This window comes from Carica papaya, chromosome 2, assembly GCF_054855325.1.
Source record: "Carica papaya isolate Zhongbai chromosome 2, ASM5485532v1, whole genome shotgun sequence".
Classification (NCBI taxonomy): domain Eukaryota; kingdom Viridiplantae; phylum Streptophyta; class Magnoliopsida; order Brassicales; family Caricaceae; genus Carica; species Carica papaya.
Window position 1 is genome coordinate 23085764 of NC_142310.1, and position 22131 is coordinate 23107894.

The 22131-nt window shown below is 38.4% G+C and overlaps 1 protein-coding gene across 7 annotated transcripts in view; it reads right to left on the reverse strand.

Moving 5' to 3' along the window:
• The window catches only part of POLH (Y-family DNA polymerase H), a 41475-nt gene that overhangs the window by 2724 nt on the left and 16620 nt on the right, over positions 1–22131 (reverse strand). For 5 of the 7 annotated variants that reach the window (XM_088213697.1, XM_088213696.1, XM_088213693.1 and 2 more), the window contains exons 9-14: positions 8123–8236; positions 7782–7997; positions 7494–7602; positions 7272–7414; positions 1347–1458; positions 1130–1251 (exon numbers count right to left, since the gene is read on the reverse strand). In XM_088213697.1, the coding sequence (XP_088069823.1) occupies positions 1130–1251; positions 1347–1458; positions 7272–7414; positions 7494–7602; positions 7782–7997; positions 8123–8236 (816 nt within the window). Of the gene's footprint in view, positions 1–1129; positions 1252–1346; positions 1459–5401; positions 6791–7271; positions 7415–7493; positions 7603–7781; positions 7998–8122; positions 8237–22131 lie in introns of those variants that run through there. The other 2 variants (XM_088213694.1, XM_088213699.1) reach the window with 2 other exon arrangements.

Genomic DNA, 22131 nt, shown 5'->3' on the forward strand with positions numbered 1-22131 from the left:
ACAAGTAATACAAAGCCTCAATCCTGTTATCTAAAACAACACCATTCTTTTCAACTTTGTTACCATCATCCTTTCTTTTGTGGTTAGGAAATCATCTTCATCTACCACAAGGACCACGAATCATGAAATTATGAAAATCTTCACATCGTAATATATATTTTTTGGCCAGGAATCTCTGTGGGAATAATTCTATCAATATCTTTATGGGAAATTTATCATCATCTGTGCCAACATTAACCACACCATTCTCAATCCCCTTAGAGTGCAGGAATATGCATCTCCCTGTAGAAACACCCTCCTCCAGATTGCCCTTGAAACCAAGACCTAGGTTAACCATTGGTGACCATAGAAAATGTTACTGACAAGACAAGTCCCTCATCCTACGATTTCAATGAACCACAAAGCCATTTCCGGAAAGAAATCTGCCCAAGAAACCCAAATTGACTCTACCATGTGCTCTCTCTAGAAATTCAATTAAACATCAAACCTTCAAATTTGAATCTCTTAATATCCTGAGCCTCCAAGGCTACAAACAAGAGTAGTATCAAGAATCTATCTCACCTCCATGCAAGCATTTTGATTTGTTGAAACTGTATCATCAAGAACCTCAGCCATCCACTTATATAACCTTGCTGATTATCTCCACACATGCTAGTTACTGAAACCAACGAGCCTATAGTAGGTGACTTTTACAGAATGATCTTACTAAGGAACAAGACTGATGGGAGTTCAGTTCATGTTAGCAACTACCACCAAATAAATTTATAAAACAAAAAAACTACCTCCAAATAAGATAGAACTCCTGAAAAACCTTATGACATTCCCCTTAACACGCTAACTAAACTGTGCTTACCATTGATACACCAAGATGGAGACCAGACACAGTCAAAAACTTTAAATATTGGAGTTGCCTGAGGTCAAAAATCAATTTAATGCACTCTGAATTTGAAAGGCCTTAAGGTACTCAATGTCCATCCCAGTGCCAGAAAAAACAATTGTCCTCATATGATCAGAAGATTACAAAAATTAGCTACACTTGATAGATAAAAGTTGTGGAGTTGAAACAGATACTGTTTTACAACATAAAACAGAAAAAGAAAAAAAAAATCAGCCATGAGAGAATACATACTTGAATATTGTATTTCAATGTGTTTCCTTTCGGTTCCTTTTTTCTCTTTTTGATACACACCTCATCCTTGGACCGTTCTGTATGTGATGTAATTTTATTCAATTCTGAGCACTTACCACTTCCTGAATGAATATTTTCAGTTAATTATGACCCAAAAGTTAAATAGAAGAAGCAACTGTCGGAGTAGAAAGAAAGAAATTATTAAACACGATATCACCTAATGGTGCTAACGGTGTTGTTTGTTGGATGAAGAGATCATGAGCTAGTAATGATGTTGTTTGTTGGACCAAGAGATCTTGTGCATCATTTGATGAAGAGCAAAATGCACCCTACAAAAAAATCCAATATGATGAGATGCTTCCAAATCATAAATATTTGCAGAGCCCACACCAATCCAGGAGTGCCTTTAATCTCAATGTTTATACAATTAAAAGAAATAATAAAATCTATACTGAACATAACTGCAACGGCCGTTTATAACAGGCAGCTGGCAGCCTAAGTTCTTATTCAAAATGTTTTATACTTGTACAATTAACTTTTTTTTTTGAAATAAAAAGTGTTAAAAATATTATTAACAAGGTGCCAAACGGGGCACCACCCGTAAACAAAACATTTACAAGTGCGTTAGCGTGTTAATGACATGTCCAAAATCATCCATCCTAATAATGTCATGATCTAACAAAATAGACCCAAAATACAGAGAGAGGAATAATCTTTACAAAGTCCCCCCTACTTTTTCACAGCCCTTTCCAAGCCCAAACCTCTTCCCTAACTGACCCTGCCATGACCCAATTGATGCCCATTAAACCATAAAGCAAACATCAAAGACTATAGGCAATAGGACACCTAAGCAAAATATGATTACAAGATTCTGCATCCCCCATACATAAGTAGCACCTGTTGACCACGCATATGCCCCTTTTCCTCAACTTGTCGATAGTCAAGATGCTTTCCCTACAAGCTTCCCACGCAAAGAAAGCCATTCTAAGGGGGAACCATATTTGTCCATATTTGTGAGGCTGGAAAGTCACCATATCTTCCCGGATCAAAACACATAATACGAGAATAGAATGACTTTACAGAAAATACATGGCTCTTGCTCAGTTTCCACAAAAACCTGTCGTTGCATGTAGTAATCTGCTGTAACTTCAATAATTGCAGCAAGGATTCATAATCATGCACCTCCCAATCATTTAAATTTCTGCATACATTAACCTGCCAGCTGACCACACCATTAATTGTCTTATAAGCCTCATCAATCTTGATGCTCTTAGACTGAGCAATAGCATAAATGCTTGGGAAAGTCTCCATGAGGCTCAAGTTATCAATCCAAACATCTTCCCAGAAACTTATTCGGTTCCCTTTACCCACACACCACTGAGTACATTCTTTAAACTTATCCCACCCTATCAGAATTTTCCTCCATAAACCATAACCATGTGGACGGTTGAGTCTCCCAACTAATAGCTCCCCATTTGCGTCTCCCCATCTGGTAGCAATGATTTTCCTCCAAATCCCAACATCCTCATTAAAGTAACTCCACAGCCATTTCATTGTAGAGCAGCATTCATCTGTACAAGAGACTTAATGCCCAGGCCACCACTGGATGCAGGTTTCTTCACCTCATCCCAGTTGACTAAGTGAAATCTCCTTTTGTCCATGTCATCACCCCATAGAAAACGGCACTGAATAGACTCTAGTCTCTTTGCAACCTTCACCGGTATGGTAAGAGTAGATAAATAATAAATGGGTAAGTTGGTGAGTGTGCATTTTAGAAGTGTGAGCCTTCCCCCTTTGGATAGAAATTTTCTTTTCCAGCCAGCCAATCTGCTCTCAAAAGTCTCAATAATCAGCTCCCATGTACTGGAGTCTTTACATTTTGAATCTAGGGGAATACTCAGATAAATTATAGGTAACTCGGCAGCTTTACAACCCATGATACCAGCCAAATAATTCTCGTCACTTGTGTCACCAAATCTCACCATCTCAGTCTTCCTTAGATTAACTTTAAGCCCAAAAACCAACTGAAAACACACCAACACACACCTCAGATGCAGGAGATTTTTAGCCTCAGGTTGGCAGAAAATTAAAGAGTCGTCAACGAAAAAGAAGTGTGACACCTGAACAGCGTTAGTGCCCTTTCCAACAGTTATACCTTTCAGCAAGTTCAATTCGCTAGCCTTACCAATTAGTGCATTCAACGCCTTCATGACAATTAAAAAGAGTAACGGAGATAGGGGGTCACCTGACACAGCCCGCGTGATGCAGATAAGAAAGTGGATGTCCCACCATTAACCATTACAACAAAAGATGTAGTAGAGATACAACTGTTCATCCACTTAATCCATCAATGCCCAAAATCCATTCTTTTCATCATGTACTCAAGAAAGTCCCAACTTACATGATCATATACCTTCTCAATGTCAAGTTTGCACAACACTCGTTTTTTTTTCAGAAATTAAATCATCCTCCACTTTATTAACAGGTATAACTGCATCCAAAATCTGTCTACCACCCACGAATGTGTGTTGACACTCCCCAATAATTTCCCCTAAGACTTTTGAGAGTCTATTTGCAAGGACTTCAACAATTAATTTGTAAATATATCCTACAGAACTAATAGGTCTGAAGTCTTTAATCTCCTTAGCACCCCTCTTCTTTGCAATTAGAACAATGAAAGTTGTGTTAAGAGACCTCACAACTTGTGTGAATCATATAAGTCTCTAAACAGTCCCATAATCTCCTCATTGATCAAAAGCCAAAAATCTTGAAGGAACTTCTATTAAAACTGTTCGGACTGGATGCTTTGTCACTGTTACAGCATTTGAGACTGTCCAGCACCTCAGATTCAGTAAATTCACCTTGCAGTAGTTGCCGGCTTGACTCAGAAATGACTTAAAGTGTATCACATCAAATCTGGTGCGCCCAAGTCCCTCTTCCATATACAACCCAGTAAAAAACTCCTTTGCAGCCTCCCTCATGGCACTATTACCTTCAACTTTCTTGTTATCAATCCATAATTCACCCAAGAAATTGCATCTTCTTCTGTGACTTGCCAAAGCATGGAAGAATTTGGTGTTGCAGTCACCTTCTTTTAACCATTTCTCTCTAGATTTCTATTTCCACGAAACCTCATCCTTGCACATCAGTTTAGTCAGCTTGATTTTCAGATCTTCCCTCTTCGCCCTCTCCTCCTCGGTCAAACCAGAGACTTCCTCTTTGCTATCTAAATCCCCCAGGACGTCAAACAAGAAGTTAAGTTCCTCCCTTTCTTTTTCAGTTCAATCTTTGTCTATTCTTTAATCGTGGTTTTAAGTGCTTTCAGTTTACAGGCTACAATGTAGCTAGCTTTGCCCTGGACAGAAGTACCTTTCCAAGTCTCCACAACCCAACTTCTGAAACAGTCCACTCTCAGCCTAGATATTATCCAGTCTAAAAGGAATGGGGCCCCATTGGATACCATCATCAACCAGACACAATGGGAAATGAGCTGATATTGGACGCTGTAGTAAGTTCTGAATCACCTCATTGAGTAACGGAATAAACCGGGTATAAATGAGGAAGCGGTCAATTCTAGACCAGTAGGGTGAGGCGCGTTGATTGGACCAGGTCCACCTACCCCCAGTCAGTGGCATATCCATCAACCCCAGGCCATCAATAGCATCAGAAAATCCATCGGCAATAGTTGAGGATAAAATGTTGCCACTCCTCTCTTCTCTTTTCAACACCATGTTAAAATCCCCACCAACTATCCAATTTTCACCCCCAAAATGTTTAGCCTCATCCAGATCCTTCCACAACTGCACCCTTTCCTCTTTAGACCCATGACAATAGACTCCGGTGAAAGTTCAGTCCAGTTCACCCCGACAGTTACAAAACCGGACAGACAATGTAGTCACCCCCTTAACCACCCCCAAGCATTGGATATCCCTGTCTCTCCACATTATGATGATACCACTCGTAGCTCCCCTTGCCAGAATAGCATGCCAACCCACATCCGAAACATTCCATAACCTTTTAATAACCTCATCAGTATAATCTTCCAGCTTAGTTTCTTGGAGGCAAACAATACCCAGCTTCCACCTAGCAAGGCATCCAAGCAGAATAAGCCTTTTAGCCCTGTCATTTAGACCTCTAACCTTTCAGGACACTATTTTGTCAATCATTAAGACAAAATTTTAACTCCCTCTGACCTCTTCCCTCCGCCCTCCTACTATCATAGTTCACTGATGATTCCAATCACTTAAGTTCCCTCTTAAAGCCCATGCTCTGTTTTCTCTTCTTTTTTGTTGTTCCATTATCTTCTTTCTTTAACACATAGACTCTCTTTTCAATTTCGGTAAAGAAAGAAAAAATATAATCTTCCATACCAGTAAGAGGAATACCCATCATGCTGCTGAACTTCTGGATGTTCTCCAGGACCCAAATCGAACTGTTCAGACCATTTTCCTCTACCAGGTCCACCCCCTCCAGGCTCAAAGACAGAATCTTCTCAATTTCCGGGCCAGGCAGCACATGCATTGCTTGCACCTCATCTTCAACCAGAACTAATGCCATTTTTTCCTCTCTGTTTACACTCCCATAACAAGACTTAATTTCACTTTCAAGTTCCTCAAAATCACCCAGCTCATTCTCAAAAACATATGGCGTAGGGATGTTAGGAACCTGCTCCCGACACATCACAGAGCGATCATTCAGCTCAGGCTCTTGACCTACAGACTCCTCCGCCGCAGGAAGATTGATCATCGTGAATTGCGATTCGGATTTTAGGTTTTTCAAACCCGAAGATTCTCCTCTAACATTTACACTATTCACCAGTCTCCATTCCTTTTTTCCTTGTCTGTGCTGGATGGGCCCCGATATTTCTTGTCCTATCAACATGGGCCATTTAGCCTTCTCATCTCTTGAAAATCTTCCCCTACCCTTAGCTCCTGATCCAGGCATTGGTCGTGGCCCCTTTTGTTGCAGACCTCTACCATTGGCGTTTGGGCCATTCACAAATATTCGGGCCTGTTTCTTAACATTTCCTTTCAGGTTTGCCCAACCCGTGCCCCGATTCGAATTCAATTTGGGTTCCTCTTGCCCTACCCGCTTCTTGACTTTCTCCTCTGGCCCATTGCATGTCACAGCCGCCACAAACAATTTGGAAATAGCCACCGCCGCTGAAACATGGATCTGCTCCAAACAATGTGGACATTTAAACACTGCTCCCCACGGGGTGGTTTGGGTGTGACTCATAATTGATTCCTCACGTTTTTCCGGCTTAGCACTCGGCTCAGGATTAACTATAGGCTGCTCAGCCAAATCAAACACTGCCTTCATGAAAAGCCACCAACCCCATCCCTTCCCCAAACCACTGAAAGAGCCAAATAAGGACCTCTTCTATTGCTTCCAAAAGAGAGCTGTAGGTTGTAGTTGCGTCGGGCAAGGCGTTTCGCCCATGGGAGTTTGATGTTACGCCAGTAGAATTCCTCCAACACCATAAGCAGCCAGTTGACCTCCTCCAGATTCAGGAAGATATACGTTCTGTATCCTCTCCCATTCTCAAAGATCCGTAATCCTTCAGACCTCCCACTCTCCCAGATCAGATCAAAAGATTTGTTCTCTATTACAAAAAATCTTCGACCATTTTGATTTGAAGTGCCCAAAAGCATGATCGGCCTAGGGCACCAAGAGAGATAGAGAGTCGACAAGAAGCCCGAGAGAGATTAGGGAAAAAATCTTGTACAATTAACACCATTCAAATAAAATCACACATTTCAGAAATAGTTTAGAGAAACTTCTGTCCATACTTTTCCAAATCTCAAACTGAACTGACATGGCAAATTTTCAATCTGATACGTATTATGGAAGAATGACAACTAAATTTCTGATTTGACAACCAGTGGACAATCATGTAGCCAGGAAAATCTTTAACTAATTCAATTCTTATTGAAAAGAAAGATAGACTTTAGTAACTTGAAACTATGATCTGCATAATCACTGAAGAAATTCAATAAAAATATTATATATTTGTATCCTTTCTTAGTTCAACAATTATTAAATACACTATATTGACCATATAAACAACTTTATGGAAAGATGTTATTGTATAAACATGTTTTGCAATTATAAAAACCAGCGAGTATCCAAATAGAGAAACCTGGTCTTTCAACTGATCCAATTTTGCCTCTCCTTGATCAAAAACAGGCACAGGATACTTCATCCAAGTTTCTTCTGCAGATGGCACAATTTGTGGATCCATTAATTTCAGCTCTGAGTAGCTTCCATAGCCTGAATGAATATCTGGGTTGGGTCAATTGGAATAAACAGTTGGATACAGTAATTAAAAAACATGTAAGATATCAGTTAAAATAGAAAATACCAGAGGGTGAAGATGGTGCAGGTTCCTGAATGAGATTATCCAAAAACTTTCTTGAAGGAGGGCAGGATGCAGTACGGCCATGAAAGTATTTCATAATTGAATGTGTTCCCTAGATAAAAATCAGCCAAATACAACATAAGATATCAAATTCATACTGCATACAAGCAGAAGAATAGACAGTGAACAATGTACAGCTGCACACAAACTATATGTTAAATTATTTGTGCACAGCAGACAAAATGCATCAGAGCCGTTAAATTTTAGAAATAAATTAGACTTTGAACTTACAGCCGGTACGGCAAAAATTTTGCTGGCTGAAACAGAGAGAGATGTTATTCTCCATGCATTGTTGTTATTTACTTGATTGTTAATTCCATATGAGCACATATATTCACGTAGTGCAGCTTGAAATAGATTGAACGCATCCTCTTGAATCTTGGATGCCCCGTACCTTAGGGGACAAGATTTTGAAGGAAACTTCTTATGTGAACATGAGTTCCCAGACTGCATTTTGATGCATAGTCACGAAAAATATGAGGTTTCAACTTCCAATATATCCAAATTGATCAATGAAAAGAAGCTGCCAAAGGTAAGATTTTATAATAAAAGATCAGGTAGAACATGAGTACAGTGTATGCTCTAGCATGCAGAGTAAGGGTATGTGCAATCCGCTTCTTCTGTTCGAAGTCCAAGCAAAGACGTTCACTGAGTTCTTCACAAAGCTGATTCAGCCAGTGCTGAACCTAGAGCAGATAGTAATCGAACAAAGTAAGTAACCATCAAAATTCCATGCAAAGATGTGAAAAAAAAAAAAAAAAAATCAGAACTAAGATTGAAAGGACTTTAGTGTGGCTTAAAAGACAAGTGAAAATATGAACCAAGTACAACTAGGAGTTAGAGGAAGCCTTAAATCTTAAGGATGGCTAAGACAGTGTCTAAAAAGCAGGACGCCAGTTGTGAGTTGTGAGCTTTAAGGAGTTGAGGTTAGAGGGCAGAGGTCAAAGGTGAGAGTGGAAGGTAAGTTGAATTATGTAAAAATGTGCAGCCCGTACTAGATGGGGCTGGGCTGGCACCACACCTTTCAGGAGAGGGTTGGGCCAATTTTGGGGGGTATTAAAACCCATAGGTAAAGAGGCCTAATGTGGCCCAGGCTTGGCCTTCTGTTGGGCTAAGCCAAGCCCATGGCTCAATTAATTTTTAATATATATTTGAAATATCTTTAACACATTTTAATTATCTTTGATATATTTTTTATATTTTTAATAATATTTATGGTCAGGCCAAGCCATGGACCAAACCATGGCGAAAGCTCAGACTGGGCCTAGGCCTTGATTGGGTTGAGCCATTCCAAATGGAAGCTGGTGGGCAGCTCGGCTTGTCTAGCCTGACTCGTGAATTTATTAATCAAGCGAGCTAGGCTAGGCTCAAACCTTGCTTGGCCAGGCAGGCAATCAGACTGTATTTTTCATCTGGTATCGGTAGATAGACACACTTCTACAATTAGCCAACCAAAATGAATAAAGCAACGAAAAGCACTGTTATAGCAGAGTTTAAGGTAGAAATAGGGGAGACCAATAGGAGAAGAGAGAACAGAGAAAGGTGGAGGGAAAAGAATAAGAAAAGCAGAGAACAGGAGTAGAAAGCATAATTTCAAGAGAGAAAAACTTCGAGTTCTATTTCAATAACATTATCCTCCTCATTACATCAAATATATTTATAAAGAAAAACTAGTCCCAGAATGAACCAAAAGTAATTGGTCAATATGAAGACACCACCATTCTTGTAACAATAAAAAACAAGACTACTTTTGACACTTCAAATTGCCATTATTTTTGTCTAATGAGAGGTGACACAGTGTGTCCACCTACAGTTACCAATACAGCCTTTGGCCACCATCTTTCAACTGATGAGATCTAGGAAGTTGCCACAACCGTTGATCCAATGATAAGTGCAGCAAGTTAACACCTTACCACCATCTTTGGAGCAATAAAAATGCAGCAGCTAAAACAGACTAACAGGAAATAAAATAATAAAGTGCAACCTCATCCTAAGAAAAATGAAACAAAAAGATCAACCAGAACAAATTTCTAAATCTAACCATATTTCTTAAATACTCTATATAATGTACAAACATATGAATATACAAAATTACATGATACATTTTAATACTAAAAACATTCCATCTTTTCTGCATCATAATTCCTGTCCTTCGTGGTACCATGGGATGAAGGGAGCAGAAACTCCTACTCGCTGAAAATGATGCAAGATAAAATGATAAGGATTTCTCACACAGATATGATAACATTAGATCAGACTGGAGTAGAATCTACACTACTAGGGAAGGTCTTCTAAAACAGTTGGAATATGTGGAAAGTACCACACCTTATAGCCTAAAGTTACAAAAGGTACTTGGACGATGGCAGAAGACAGCTGGGAGAAACTGTCCGTGATGTTTTTCACTTTCCAGGTGTAAAAGGACAATAAAATGATAATATGTATGAAAAGGGAAAGTTGAAGTGAGTTTATGCCTTTTTAGAGAATCCTACCTGAGGCAACCAAACCAAATATTTCTTTTCTTTTGATAGAAAACGAAGTTTTGTTGGAAATAGAAGGAAAATATTATGAAGAAAACAGAGGATAAGTTATCCAGCTGAAGCAAAAGGAAAGACACGAAAACAGAAAAAGAGGTAGATAACATCGAAGAGGTACAGATCACGTGACTATAGCATCCCAGCTCTTATAAAAGACATTAAGGTAATATCAGAGCATTTTCCATGAGCCTTGGCCCAAAGGGAAGCCAGAAAGGTCATTTTTTCCAAATAAAATTACCCTACAAAGATCGCTTACCAAAAATCCATCAATTTCTCTTAATTCAGAGAGTCCAAAGACCGAAAAACAACACTCCTTGCCACAATGGCCTGGCCTTTGTTTTAATCACAAAATCACTAATATTAGTGTTGATGAAACATTATAAAGAATTAAGAGTAACCCATACTAAGTTGAAAGTGTCAAAGAGTGATCCACAACTTTCACACCATTTCACAATGTACAAAGAGATGATTATGTTTCAGTAAATTTTTAGAGAAAAAATAATTTTATTTCTCATCTTTTAAATTGTTACACTTAGGATATTTATTAAATTTTTAACATATTAATTAAAAAATAACTATTCTACTACAATTCTAATTACATAAGATTACTATTATAATCAAATTCTAATTATATAATATCAACTAATTAAATAATAAACTAAAATAATAAAATATCATATTCAACACCTTCTCTCAAGTTGATGCAGAGATATCACAAATGTCCAACTTGCAAATTGAGTTGCAAACCTGAGGTGTAAGCGCGTGGAAAAGCTGAAAAAGAACCAAAAAAGGTTGGTCAGAAAAACTCGCACGCAAAAGAAGCGGATATGTACCGGATCGCGAAACTAGAGATACATGAGCGCTAAAGAGACAAAAAAGGGATAGAAAAGACTGATCAAAAGTACTCAGGTGCAAAGAAGGCCTAGTCGCAAAATCAGAGGTAGTTGCGCGCAGATGAGCCAGAAAAAGGACTGGAAAAGGCTGGTCGAAGCGGCTCGCGCGGGGAGGAAGCAGATCTTTCTAGCAAGACAGCAACTCGACACAGCTCAAAACGGCTCAGACTCAGCTCAAAAAAGGCTCGAAGTCGGCTAAAAAATGGCTTGAATTAGGGTCAAAACTGCTCGGACTCGACTCTAAAATGGACATACTAGATTTGAGTGATCCGGCATGCAGAATGGCCAAACCAAATGTCTTCATGTATGGAAAAAAAAAAGAATGGCACGGCCTTTTTACTGGTCCCTGTGAATGTGCGGCTGTACCTTTTTACCAACGCTCGCAAATGTGCAGCTATACTTTTTTACTAGCATCTGCAGATGTGCAGCTGTACCTTTTTACCAGCGACTGCAGATGTGCGGTTGTACCTTTTTATCAGTGACTGCAGATGTGTAGCTACACTTTTTAACCGGCATTAATAGATGTGCAGTTGCACTTTTTACCAGCGCTAATAGATGTGCGGCTGCACCTTTTTACTGGTGCTAGCAGATGTGCAGCTTCACTTTTTATCAGCGCTTGCGAATGTGCGGCTGCTTCATTTTACCAACGCTTGCGGAAATGTGACTGCACTTTTTTATCGGCGACTGAACTGCCACCTGAAATTACCGTAAACACCACATAACACATCGGCGGGTTCAAATCCGTCTTGGCTGGTGATGATAGTAAATCTCAATAAAATGATACAAACCCAACATATTGTGCTATTTTAGGATTTTTGAAAAAAATTCTAAAATCAGAACTCTAAAATATTCTTACTTTGGTTCTGACATCATGTAGATTTTTGGAGAAAAAATAATTTTATTTCTCATCTTTTAAATTGTTACATTTAGAATATTTATAAAATTTTTAAGATATTAATTAGTAAATAATTATTTTATTAGAATACTATTTTAATAAAATTCTAATTACATAATATCAACTAATTAAATAATAAAATATCATATTCAACAACTTCTCCTCTCTTATGGCATATAACACATAATGTTAGGAGATATTGTCTCAGTTAGGTCTATAAATTTGCAACAGCTGATTGAAATTTGGACAATTCATAATTGTAGTCCAACACAAAAACCTTCACTTTTGAAGGAAACTTGACATACTAGAATGGCTTGGTAAAGGTACTTTGGTAACACTCAGGGCTCTTTCTAATATTAATGAAGAATGATCTTTCATTAATGATCTCCAGGTATATGAACCGATCATTTGAGTCCATACCATGCAATCAAGCTATTGGGAGGGTTAAAAGAATTGTAACAAGCTTAGCATGATAAGGAGTTCATCGGTTTCTCCATTTTTCATACTACCGAAAAAGAAAATTCCAAATTAAATAACTATTGGAAAAGTAATATAACTAGCTAGTTAGGGTTTTGTGACAGGAATATATACGAAAAAGATGTAGAAGCTGGATACCCAAAAGCTGGTCAGCCATCTAAATATCCTCCCAAAATAGGACCTTGGAACCATACCCCAAGTTTCACCTGGTAAGAGGCGTATAGATGGTAACCAAACTAGAAATGGCCTCCATGGACTTTTTTACTGGGTAGATCTCATGGCTACAACATCCAAACCATTCCACTGACTTCCATGAACATTTTTGTTTACTTTATGCCACAAAAAAGATAGGTTCCTGTAATGGCACGTTCCTAGATAAATTCTCAGTGCTCAAACATCAAGAAGTTCTATACTTGCACGCACCTCCCATTTTACTAGGTGATCTCTCCTTTCCTCACCATTTCCTGCCCATAGAGAATTCCTCATTATCCCCTCTAAGCATTCAATCAAACTAACTGGAACCTTAAACAAAAATATTCAATAAACAGGGATACTAGATAAACATGCATGAATAAGAGTAACCCTATCTCCCAATGAAAAAAAAACCCATTTTCAATTTTCTAGACGCCAAGACACTTGCTTAACCACCCCATCCTGAAACAACTTACGCTTAGGGTTACCACCCAAAGGAATGCCAAGATATATAATAGGCCGAGCTAGGGTCACAACATATCCCCTCCGTTAAATTGTTCCTAGGCTATTGGGCATATTTAAACCTATCAACCAACATTTAGCCAAGTTAATTCAAAGATCAGACATACATCCTAACACCTTGCCAACATGCGTACATTAGAGATATACCTATTGCCATGAGAAAGGAATAAATTAGCATCATTTGCAAATTAGAGGTGGGACACCTCAACTCTATCATTCCCAACAATAAATCCTTCAAGTGCTCATCTCTTTGATCGCCTAGTCAACATCCTACGTAAACCATCCACTACCAAAGTAAAAAAAAGAATGAGGATAATGGATCACATTGTCTTATATCCCGAGTATCTCGAAAACACTCTTGGACCTTACCATTCACTAACACTTAAACGAGACAAAAGAAGAACACTTTTTTATTCAAGTTCTCCATCTAGACCCCAATCCCTTACCATCCATCATTGGGTGGAGGAACCCCTGATTCACCCTTGGCACTTTTCAAAGTCTATTTTAAGGACAAACCATTCTTTTTAAAAAAAAAATAAAAAGTGTAACAAATATATATTAACAAGGTACCAAAAAAACAGGGAGTACCACCCATTACAAAAGTTTTACAATGTAATTAGTGTGTCAATGACATATCCAAAATTCTCATCACTTATGTCATGTCCTAATAAAATAGACTCAAAATAATACATTCATCTATTTTTCAATCTATACAAATCACCATCTTTATCCTCAAAAGCCCTAGAATTTCTCTCCTTCCATAAAACCCAAAAAATGGTTAATGGAATCATTTTTGACAGCTTTTATCAAAGTGCACACCATCCCAAGCCCACAATTCCTCGCTTACTGACCCAACCACTGCCCAATTTATACCAAGTAGATTGTAAATAAGACTCCACAACTCAAAAGCCACAAGACACCACAACAACACATGATTACACGATTCTTCTGCAAGGACAAATCATTCTTTCTTCACCCTTCACATATATTCCACTGATTCCTTAGCAATAAAGGACTGCATCTAGAATTTGTCTACCTCCCACAAATGCACTCTAATTTGGTGAGACAGTGTCATTTAAAACTTCGCCGAGGCGTAAAGACAACACCTATAATGATTTTATAAATGGTAGTCAATGAACTGATAGGACGATAATCAGCTACTGTTTTTTATGTCTTTCTTAAGTATTAGAGTTTTGAAAGTAGAATTCACACTTCAGTATATCTTTCTATTTAAAAAGAATTCTTGGAATACTTCCATGACATCATTCTTAATAAACACCAAAATAAGATCGAAAAAATGCTCTTGTAAAACCATCGGGGCCAGGGGGCTTTTTGGTGGACATATCCCAAATAGCCTTTTGAACCTCCTCTTCCTCAAATTGTCTGTCGCTATGGTTGGCTTTGGCACCAGTATGGGTTGAAAATCAACACCTTCTATAAAAGGCCTAAATATCCCATCCTTAGTATACAACCTTTGATAAACTTAGTGATTTTACGCCCAATCAACTACTTGTCTCGCTTAACACCCTCCAATCCAATTATAGTTCCTTAATCTCACTCCTTCTCCAACCATTAAAAACTTGGGGGTAAAACCTAGTATTATCATCACCCTCTTTCACCCACTTCAATCTAGTTTTTTGCCTCCAACTTCGCTCCTCTTTGAGAAAAATTTCCTCTTTTACGTCTTCAATCCAATTTAATTGATGTCGGGATATGTTATTTTCTGACGTTAAAGTATGTAAACCTTTCAGTTCTTTGAGAATATTTGTCTTCCTTTTACTTATATCCTCAAAAATTGTCTGTTTCCATTTCCTCAACTTTTCCTTAAGGAGTTTCAATTCTACATAAATTTATACTCCGGCCATCCCCTTACTAAGTCTTCATGCAACCATTACTTCACTCCACCCACCAAAATCAAGATGTTGGATTTACATGTTCTTAAACCTAAACGGAGTAGGATTCCACTGCACACATTGGAAATCTAAGATGATACAGAAATGATCCGATAAAGACCTTAGTAAATCATCTTATACCAAATCAAGAAATATTTCCTCTGAATAAGATGAGATCAAGAAGTGATCGATACGCGAAGAGCATCTATCTCATCTATTTACAGGCTAGGTGAATCATGTGTTATTAAGCGAACAATTGCTTAACTCAAGAGTCTTGACTAAAATCATAGTTTTCTTACCACTTCCCAATTTCTTATGGGGGAATCTACAAGCATTAAAGTTTCTCCTAAGACACCAATATAGATGCCACGTACTAGAAAGAAAGGATAGTGCATCTGAAAAAGAGTTCTACATCTAGGTTCACAGGCTCATAAATACATGTTATCCACCAGGATCCCTCTCCTTTCACATTAAGCAAAACAAATAACGAGAAGGAACCTTGAATCACATCTACTCGACTAGCAACCCTAGTGTCTCACACAATATGCATACCTCATGAGACTCCTAAGGATGGAACAACCACTCATTCCTTAAAACTCAACCCCCAAATGCTCCAAACAACACCCTATTGGTAGATTCTTTTTTCTTTGCTTGTAGGAGTATGATGTCGGGGCACACCTTATTAAACACTTCCTTAATTTTCTTCATCTTAAAATCACATTTCAACCTATTAACATTCTAACTAATTAGCTTCATGAGATATACGACTTTTCACTGTTTTGCCTAGATCTCTATGATTTAGTTTGACCATTATCTTCTTCATTCCCTCCTTCACCCTTTTCTTTTGCTGTCTGTAAGTTTTAAGTGACATTTCTAACTTTTTTTTTTAAATATAAGAGAAGTAATATTATTCACAAAGGTATCAAAGGGATACCGCCCATGTACAAAGTATAGTTACAAGTCAATTACGTGGTTCATTACCCATCCAAAATCATCTAATTTTTGATGTCATGACCTAACAAAATAGAACCAAAAGTATAGATCCATCTACCTTTAATGTTTGTAATATTAGTCTCAATACCCTCAAAAGTACTCGCATTTCTTTCCTTCCACACAACCCAAAAAATAGTTAGTGGAACAAAGAACAAATATTTTTTCTTCTTATAATAACCTGTCCAAGCCCACAACTCTTTACTCACATTTTCAGCCATTACCCAAGTTAAACCCAGCAAACCCAAGACAGAATTCCAAATGCTGTAGGTCTTCGAGCACCACAAAAGTAGATGGTTGCATGTCTCCTCAGCCAATTTGCAAAGGTAGTATTTGTTAACCATGATATTACCTCTTCTTTTCTGCATATCAATAGTCAAAATGCATTCCTTAGCTGCTTCTCACGTAAAAAAAGCCATCCTAGGAGGGGCCCCAGTTTTCCAAATCTGTTTAAAGGGTGCTAAAATGATATTATTTCTATCATTTGTGCTAGAAAATTATACATCGATTTCACAGAAAAACCATTTTTCTCATCAGGCTTCCAAACTCGTTTGTCCCTTGTTTCCTTCACCTTCATGCTGCCCAAAACCAAAAGCAGGTTGCAATAGTCATTGATTTCCCAATGCTGCAAGTTGGTTGTGACTTTCACATTCCATGCCTTCCCTTCACCCACATTTTCATACATGTCCTTCACCCTCGCCTCCTTATCGCTAGCAATATCAAAAGTTCTGGTAAAACATTCTTTAAGTTTAAAACTTCTCATCCATTCATCCTCCCAAAACCTAATATCCTCACCATTACCAAGCTGCCACCCCACACAGCCCTTGAATACATGGCTGTCATCCCTAATTTTCTTCCAAAAACTCCTCCCATGCAGTTTTAATCTACCCCTCCGACCCCTCTCCTTTTCCCAATCTCCCCACCTCGCTTGCACAACCTTCCTCCACAGCCTCCCCCCTCCATGAGATATCTCCATAACCACTTCCCATGAAGAGCGTCATTGAGTGCTCTAATGGACCTTAAACCAAGACCCCCCTCACTCATCGGTTTCTTCACCTCCTCCCACCTAATTAAATGATATTTTCTACTCCCTTCCTCATCACCCCAAAGAAATCTGCATTGAATGTTTTCAAGCTTCTTTGCAATGCTAGCCGGAATGGTTAAAATAGAGAGGTAATATATCACTAAATTGGTCAACGTACTTTTAATCAAGACCCCCCTCCCTCATCGGTTTCTTCACCTCCTCCCACCTAATTAAATGATATTTTTTATTCCCCTCCTCATCACCTCAAAGAAATCTGCATTAAATGTTTTCAAGCTTCTTTGCAATGCTAGCCATAATGATTAAAAATAGAGAGGTAATATATCAGTAAATTGGCCAACGTACTTTTAGTCAAGGTAAGTCTACCTACAGAGAAAATTCGTCTTCCAACCTGCTAACCTTTTTTCGAAACACTCTACAATAGACTCCCAAGTTTTCCTGTCTTTAAATTTTGACCCAAGAGGAATACCAAAATATTTAATAGGACGTGTCGTTGTCTGACAACCCAATGCCAAAGCCAATCTCTCCTCATCCCTCCTATCACTGATTCTAACCATTTCTGTCTTTCTCATATTTATTTTGAGACCGGACATCATTTGAAAACAAAGAAAAATGCATCTCAAGTGAAGTATAGCATCGATAGTAGGTTCATAAAAAATAAGAGCATCATCCGCAAAAAATAAATGAGAGATCTTGACACTTTCCTCTCTCTTTCCCACAGCCACACCATTCAATAATTTCAACTCTCCCGCTTTCTCCATGAGTCTACTAAAAGCCTCCATAACAGTAAGGAAAAGCAATAGCGACAACGGATCCCCTTGGCGTAGCCCTCTAGATGCTTTAAAGAAATTTGAAAGGCCCCCATTAACCATGACTGCAAATGAAGTAGTGGAAATACATTTCTGACCCAAGTCCGCCATTTGCACCCAAAAACCATTCTTATAAGCATATAATCCACAAAATCCCAACAAACATTATCATTCGCCTTTTTCATATCAATTTTACACAAAATGCCCTCTTTTTTCTGCCCCACCAACTCATCCACCAATTTACTAATAATCATCACAGTATCAAGGATTTGTTTATCATCCACAAACGCATTTTGGTTCTCGCCAATCACCTCACCCAACACCGTAGAGAGTCTCTTTGCTAGAACTTTTGAAATCAATTTGTAGATACTCCCCACCAAGCTAATCGGTTTAAATTCTTTAATATCTTTCGCACCCACCACCTTTGGAATAAGAATCAAGAAAGTCGAATTTATAGGGTTGACAAAAAACCCAACCCTATGAAAATCATTGAAAACAGCAAGCACATATTTTTTTATCACATCCCAAAAGACTTGGTAGAATTTCATATTGAAACCATCCGGGCCGGGTGCCTTATCCCTATTACAATCATCAAAGACACTCTTTTATTTCCTCTTCAGTGAACGGCTCTTTTAAACCATCTCTACTTTTATCACACAGCATCTTAAATTGCAAATTATAAAGATTAGGTCTTCTCTGCTCATCTTCCGTATATAGTTGCTGAAAAAACAGACTTGCCATCTTCCTCATATCTTCATTTCCTCTAAACACCTCCCCATTACAACATAGTTCTTCCACATAATTATTATTTCTATGAGAATTTGTCATGCAGTGAAAGTACCTAGTGTTCCTATCCCCCTCTTTAAGCCATCTCTCCCTAGCCTTTTGTCTCTACGAGATTGCCTCCAAATGCATTACCTCAGCAATTTCCTCCCTCAAAAACTCCCTCCTCACCCTCCCATGCTCACCCACATCTCCATATTGTCATAATCAGCCAACTCAATTAGATTATCATTCAAGATCCTTTCAAGCCTACCCTCCTCCACCGTTGCCCACCTCTTAATTTCATTTTTTAGAGCCTTCAATTTAGAAGCAAACACAAAGCTACTCGTGCCCACCACCACTGTTTCCTGCCAAAAAATTTTCACCAACTCCCTAAAATTCTTAACTCTTAACCACTTGTTATCCAGTATGAATGGAGTAGGCCCTCAAATAATGCCTTCAGGGACACGCAAATCGGAAAATGATCATAAATTGACTGACTAAGTAGTTTTTGACTCAAACCTATAAGCTGCAATAACAAACTGTTACAGATTAAAAATCGGTCAATTCTTGACCATGAAGGGTTCTCCCTCTCGTTAGACCAAGTCCACCTCCCTCCCCCAAATGGAAGATCCACAACCTCCAATCCATCTACCATCTCCCTAAGCTCCTCAATCTCCCCCAAGTTTGTGCTCATACCCGACCTTTCACTCATATGTAACACCATATTAAAGTCCCCCCCAATCACCTTTCTTCCACCCCACTTTATTTTACAACTCAGCAACTCCCCCAAAAGACAATCCCTCTCCTCTCTACTCCTTCTAAAATAAAGTGACATCTCTAACCTAACCACTTTTTTAAGATCTTTCCACTAATTTAAAGTCTAAACTCTCGAGGAAGGCATTAGGATTCTCTATTTTAGAATTTTTCATTATTCTTTTTAGTAGTATAGAGTTTTTTTTTATTTTTTTCGAGATAAAGTAGTATAGAGTTTATTAATAATCCTCTGGTATTCATTAGAATCACATGGAGTAGGGAGGACATGTCGCCCTGTTCATCACCAGCCTACAATTACTCTAGATCGTGCATATCAACTTGCTCATCTTTGAAGGATTTAACAAAACTAGGTTAGGGCAAACAATGGGATTATAGTTTATGAATGAACACCTTGATAATTTCTCAAAGCTGTTTTGATGCAAGTTAGGCCCCTTCTCCAAGGAATGAGATTTCTACACCTTCAAGGCATTGTTCATAAGTGGCCTTCACTAGCCTATCCTCATTGACAAGTATGTCAAACAACTTGTGGAAACCTTCCCATGTGTCCCATGTGATCTCCCTCTCCCTCTCACCATCAGCCTTTGTCTCTTCAAGCACCTCTGTTTTTAGCTTTCCGTGTCGTCTACGTCTAGAAGATCAAAAGAAGATAAGGATGAGATAGATTCTATATCATTATCCAATATCCCTTCCGAGTCTTCCTCTTCCACCTCAGTTTTTGCCTTTCCAAAATTGACCAGCCTTAACAGCTCTTTTTTCTTGTTAGGTTCTCCCATTTCACCTCTGTATCTGGCTCAAACCGTCACTCACAAGTTGCCTCTTCTTCATCTCTTTCTCCATGCACCTCTTTCTCTGAAATAGGACCCCCAATAATTTATCGAAGTTAGGATTCACACTTTCTGACTCCTCCGGTTCATTTCCCTTCATTTTCTGACTCGTTCTATGGCCATTTGTGGTGTTGCACCCATCTGTGCCTGCAGAGATCGTGGGGGTGAAAGTATCAGGTTGGGGCACCTCCTGCTAATGGGTACCCTGGTTTGACTTCTTGGCGACCAAACAGCCCTTGTTTTATGTTTGGAGTGAGACACAGCAGTGTGTTTTTGGGCTGCTTGATTTGCTTCTAGATATGGCCCATTTATGGAAGCCGACAGCCCATCTAGAAGAGCTGTGTTGAAAGATCCTTTCTGCTTATAATATTCCCTTCTGCTTATAATATTTCTTTTGAATCAAGCTTATTTTCCTTCCTCTTTGGGAGGTCAACCTCAATAAATACGGGATATTGCAATTATAATTGTTGATTTTCTTTGGTTTTAGCATCCCACAATACTTCTTCTTGATTCATTTCTCCCTTATTTTTAGGCAAGACTTTTGCCATCTTGAAACTTGAATTTTGCTTCAGATCTCTTTATCCACCACCTATCTGTTTCCGCAGCCACCCACAGGTGTTTGGAAGACTACCCCTGCTTTCTGTTTTCCTATTCTCAGCATCTGAATTATTTTTTGCTGTGACTAACATCTCATAGAATGTCAATGAAGTGCTGTGGAGATATTTCCAGCCCATTTGTTGCCTACCTTTCAGCAAACATATTAGTTTCCACTGCTTTCCTCCCTCATGCTAAGCTAGAGACAAGAATCTTCCACTATTATTGGAAGATATTTAGGCCAGGATATAGCCCGACGGCCTTCTCCATATCAGGACAGATTTTTGTCCGGCATCCAACACAGATTTGATAAACTGGGTTAACCATTTCAACCCTTTAATATCCAAGGATAGATTGAAGGATTTGTTTTTGAGGAACTCTAAAATTTTCATGCACCCATCTTTCTCGTTGATTTAGAATATTTTCCTTTCTACTTGGAATGTAGTGTTCAACTCCGTACTATTCACCATAACTTCATCTAATTTAATCTAATTTCACTAACATCAAACTAAAAAGAGAAGGGACTTGATTCTAGCATGAAAGGATCACATGCTAAAAACTAGTAATGTACATTTACCAAACCAGATATTTCTAATCAACCAAAATTTTATCTATTCTTCGATTGTACTACTAAATGTATGAACTAAGCATGTCCCTGTATGCTAATCCTCAATTATATAAAAGTGGAAATGGAATTGTGAGCATATGAATTAAAGGCTCAAGCATCAATGTGACCTGGGAATGCAATGGATATAGTTTCTATTGTTCTGCTTGGGTTTTCTGTCACAAGAATATTCAGTACAAGGACAACTGGAATACCAGCTGCTATTGTACCTGTTACTGAGTTTTTCTCTCCCTCTCCGTCTCTTAATCAATTAGCTACAAGAGTCCTAAACACTCAAGGACCTTTGGGATTTAAGCTCAAGGAGTCCGACTTCATCTTTTCAAGAGTCCTAGTCGAGATTTTCTCTTCCAAGATCATATTAAATAAGTGTTTGCATCATATTAAACATGTGGAAGATAAAAGGGAGATAATCTTCACCTCATGGTCAATTCTTTCCCTAGATTTTGTCAAGGAAGGAGAGATCTTTTCTTCATCAACTTGGCTGCATTCTACTTCATCCTCAAGAACAAAAATCATTAAAATAAAGGAGCCAAAACTAAGTAAACTTCTTCGAGATAAGGCCTACCACCATCCATGAAGATTCACGCACTCTTTCAAGAGAGGAGAGTCATACGTTATGTCTTTCTACTATTCTTTATTTTATTGTTTTTCTTTAGAATTCTAGATAAGAATCTAAGATAAGTTTCCTAGATTTTAGACTTCGATTCCTATTGTAATTCTCTAGGCCTACAACTATGAATAGGTCTCACTCTT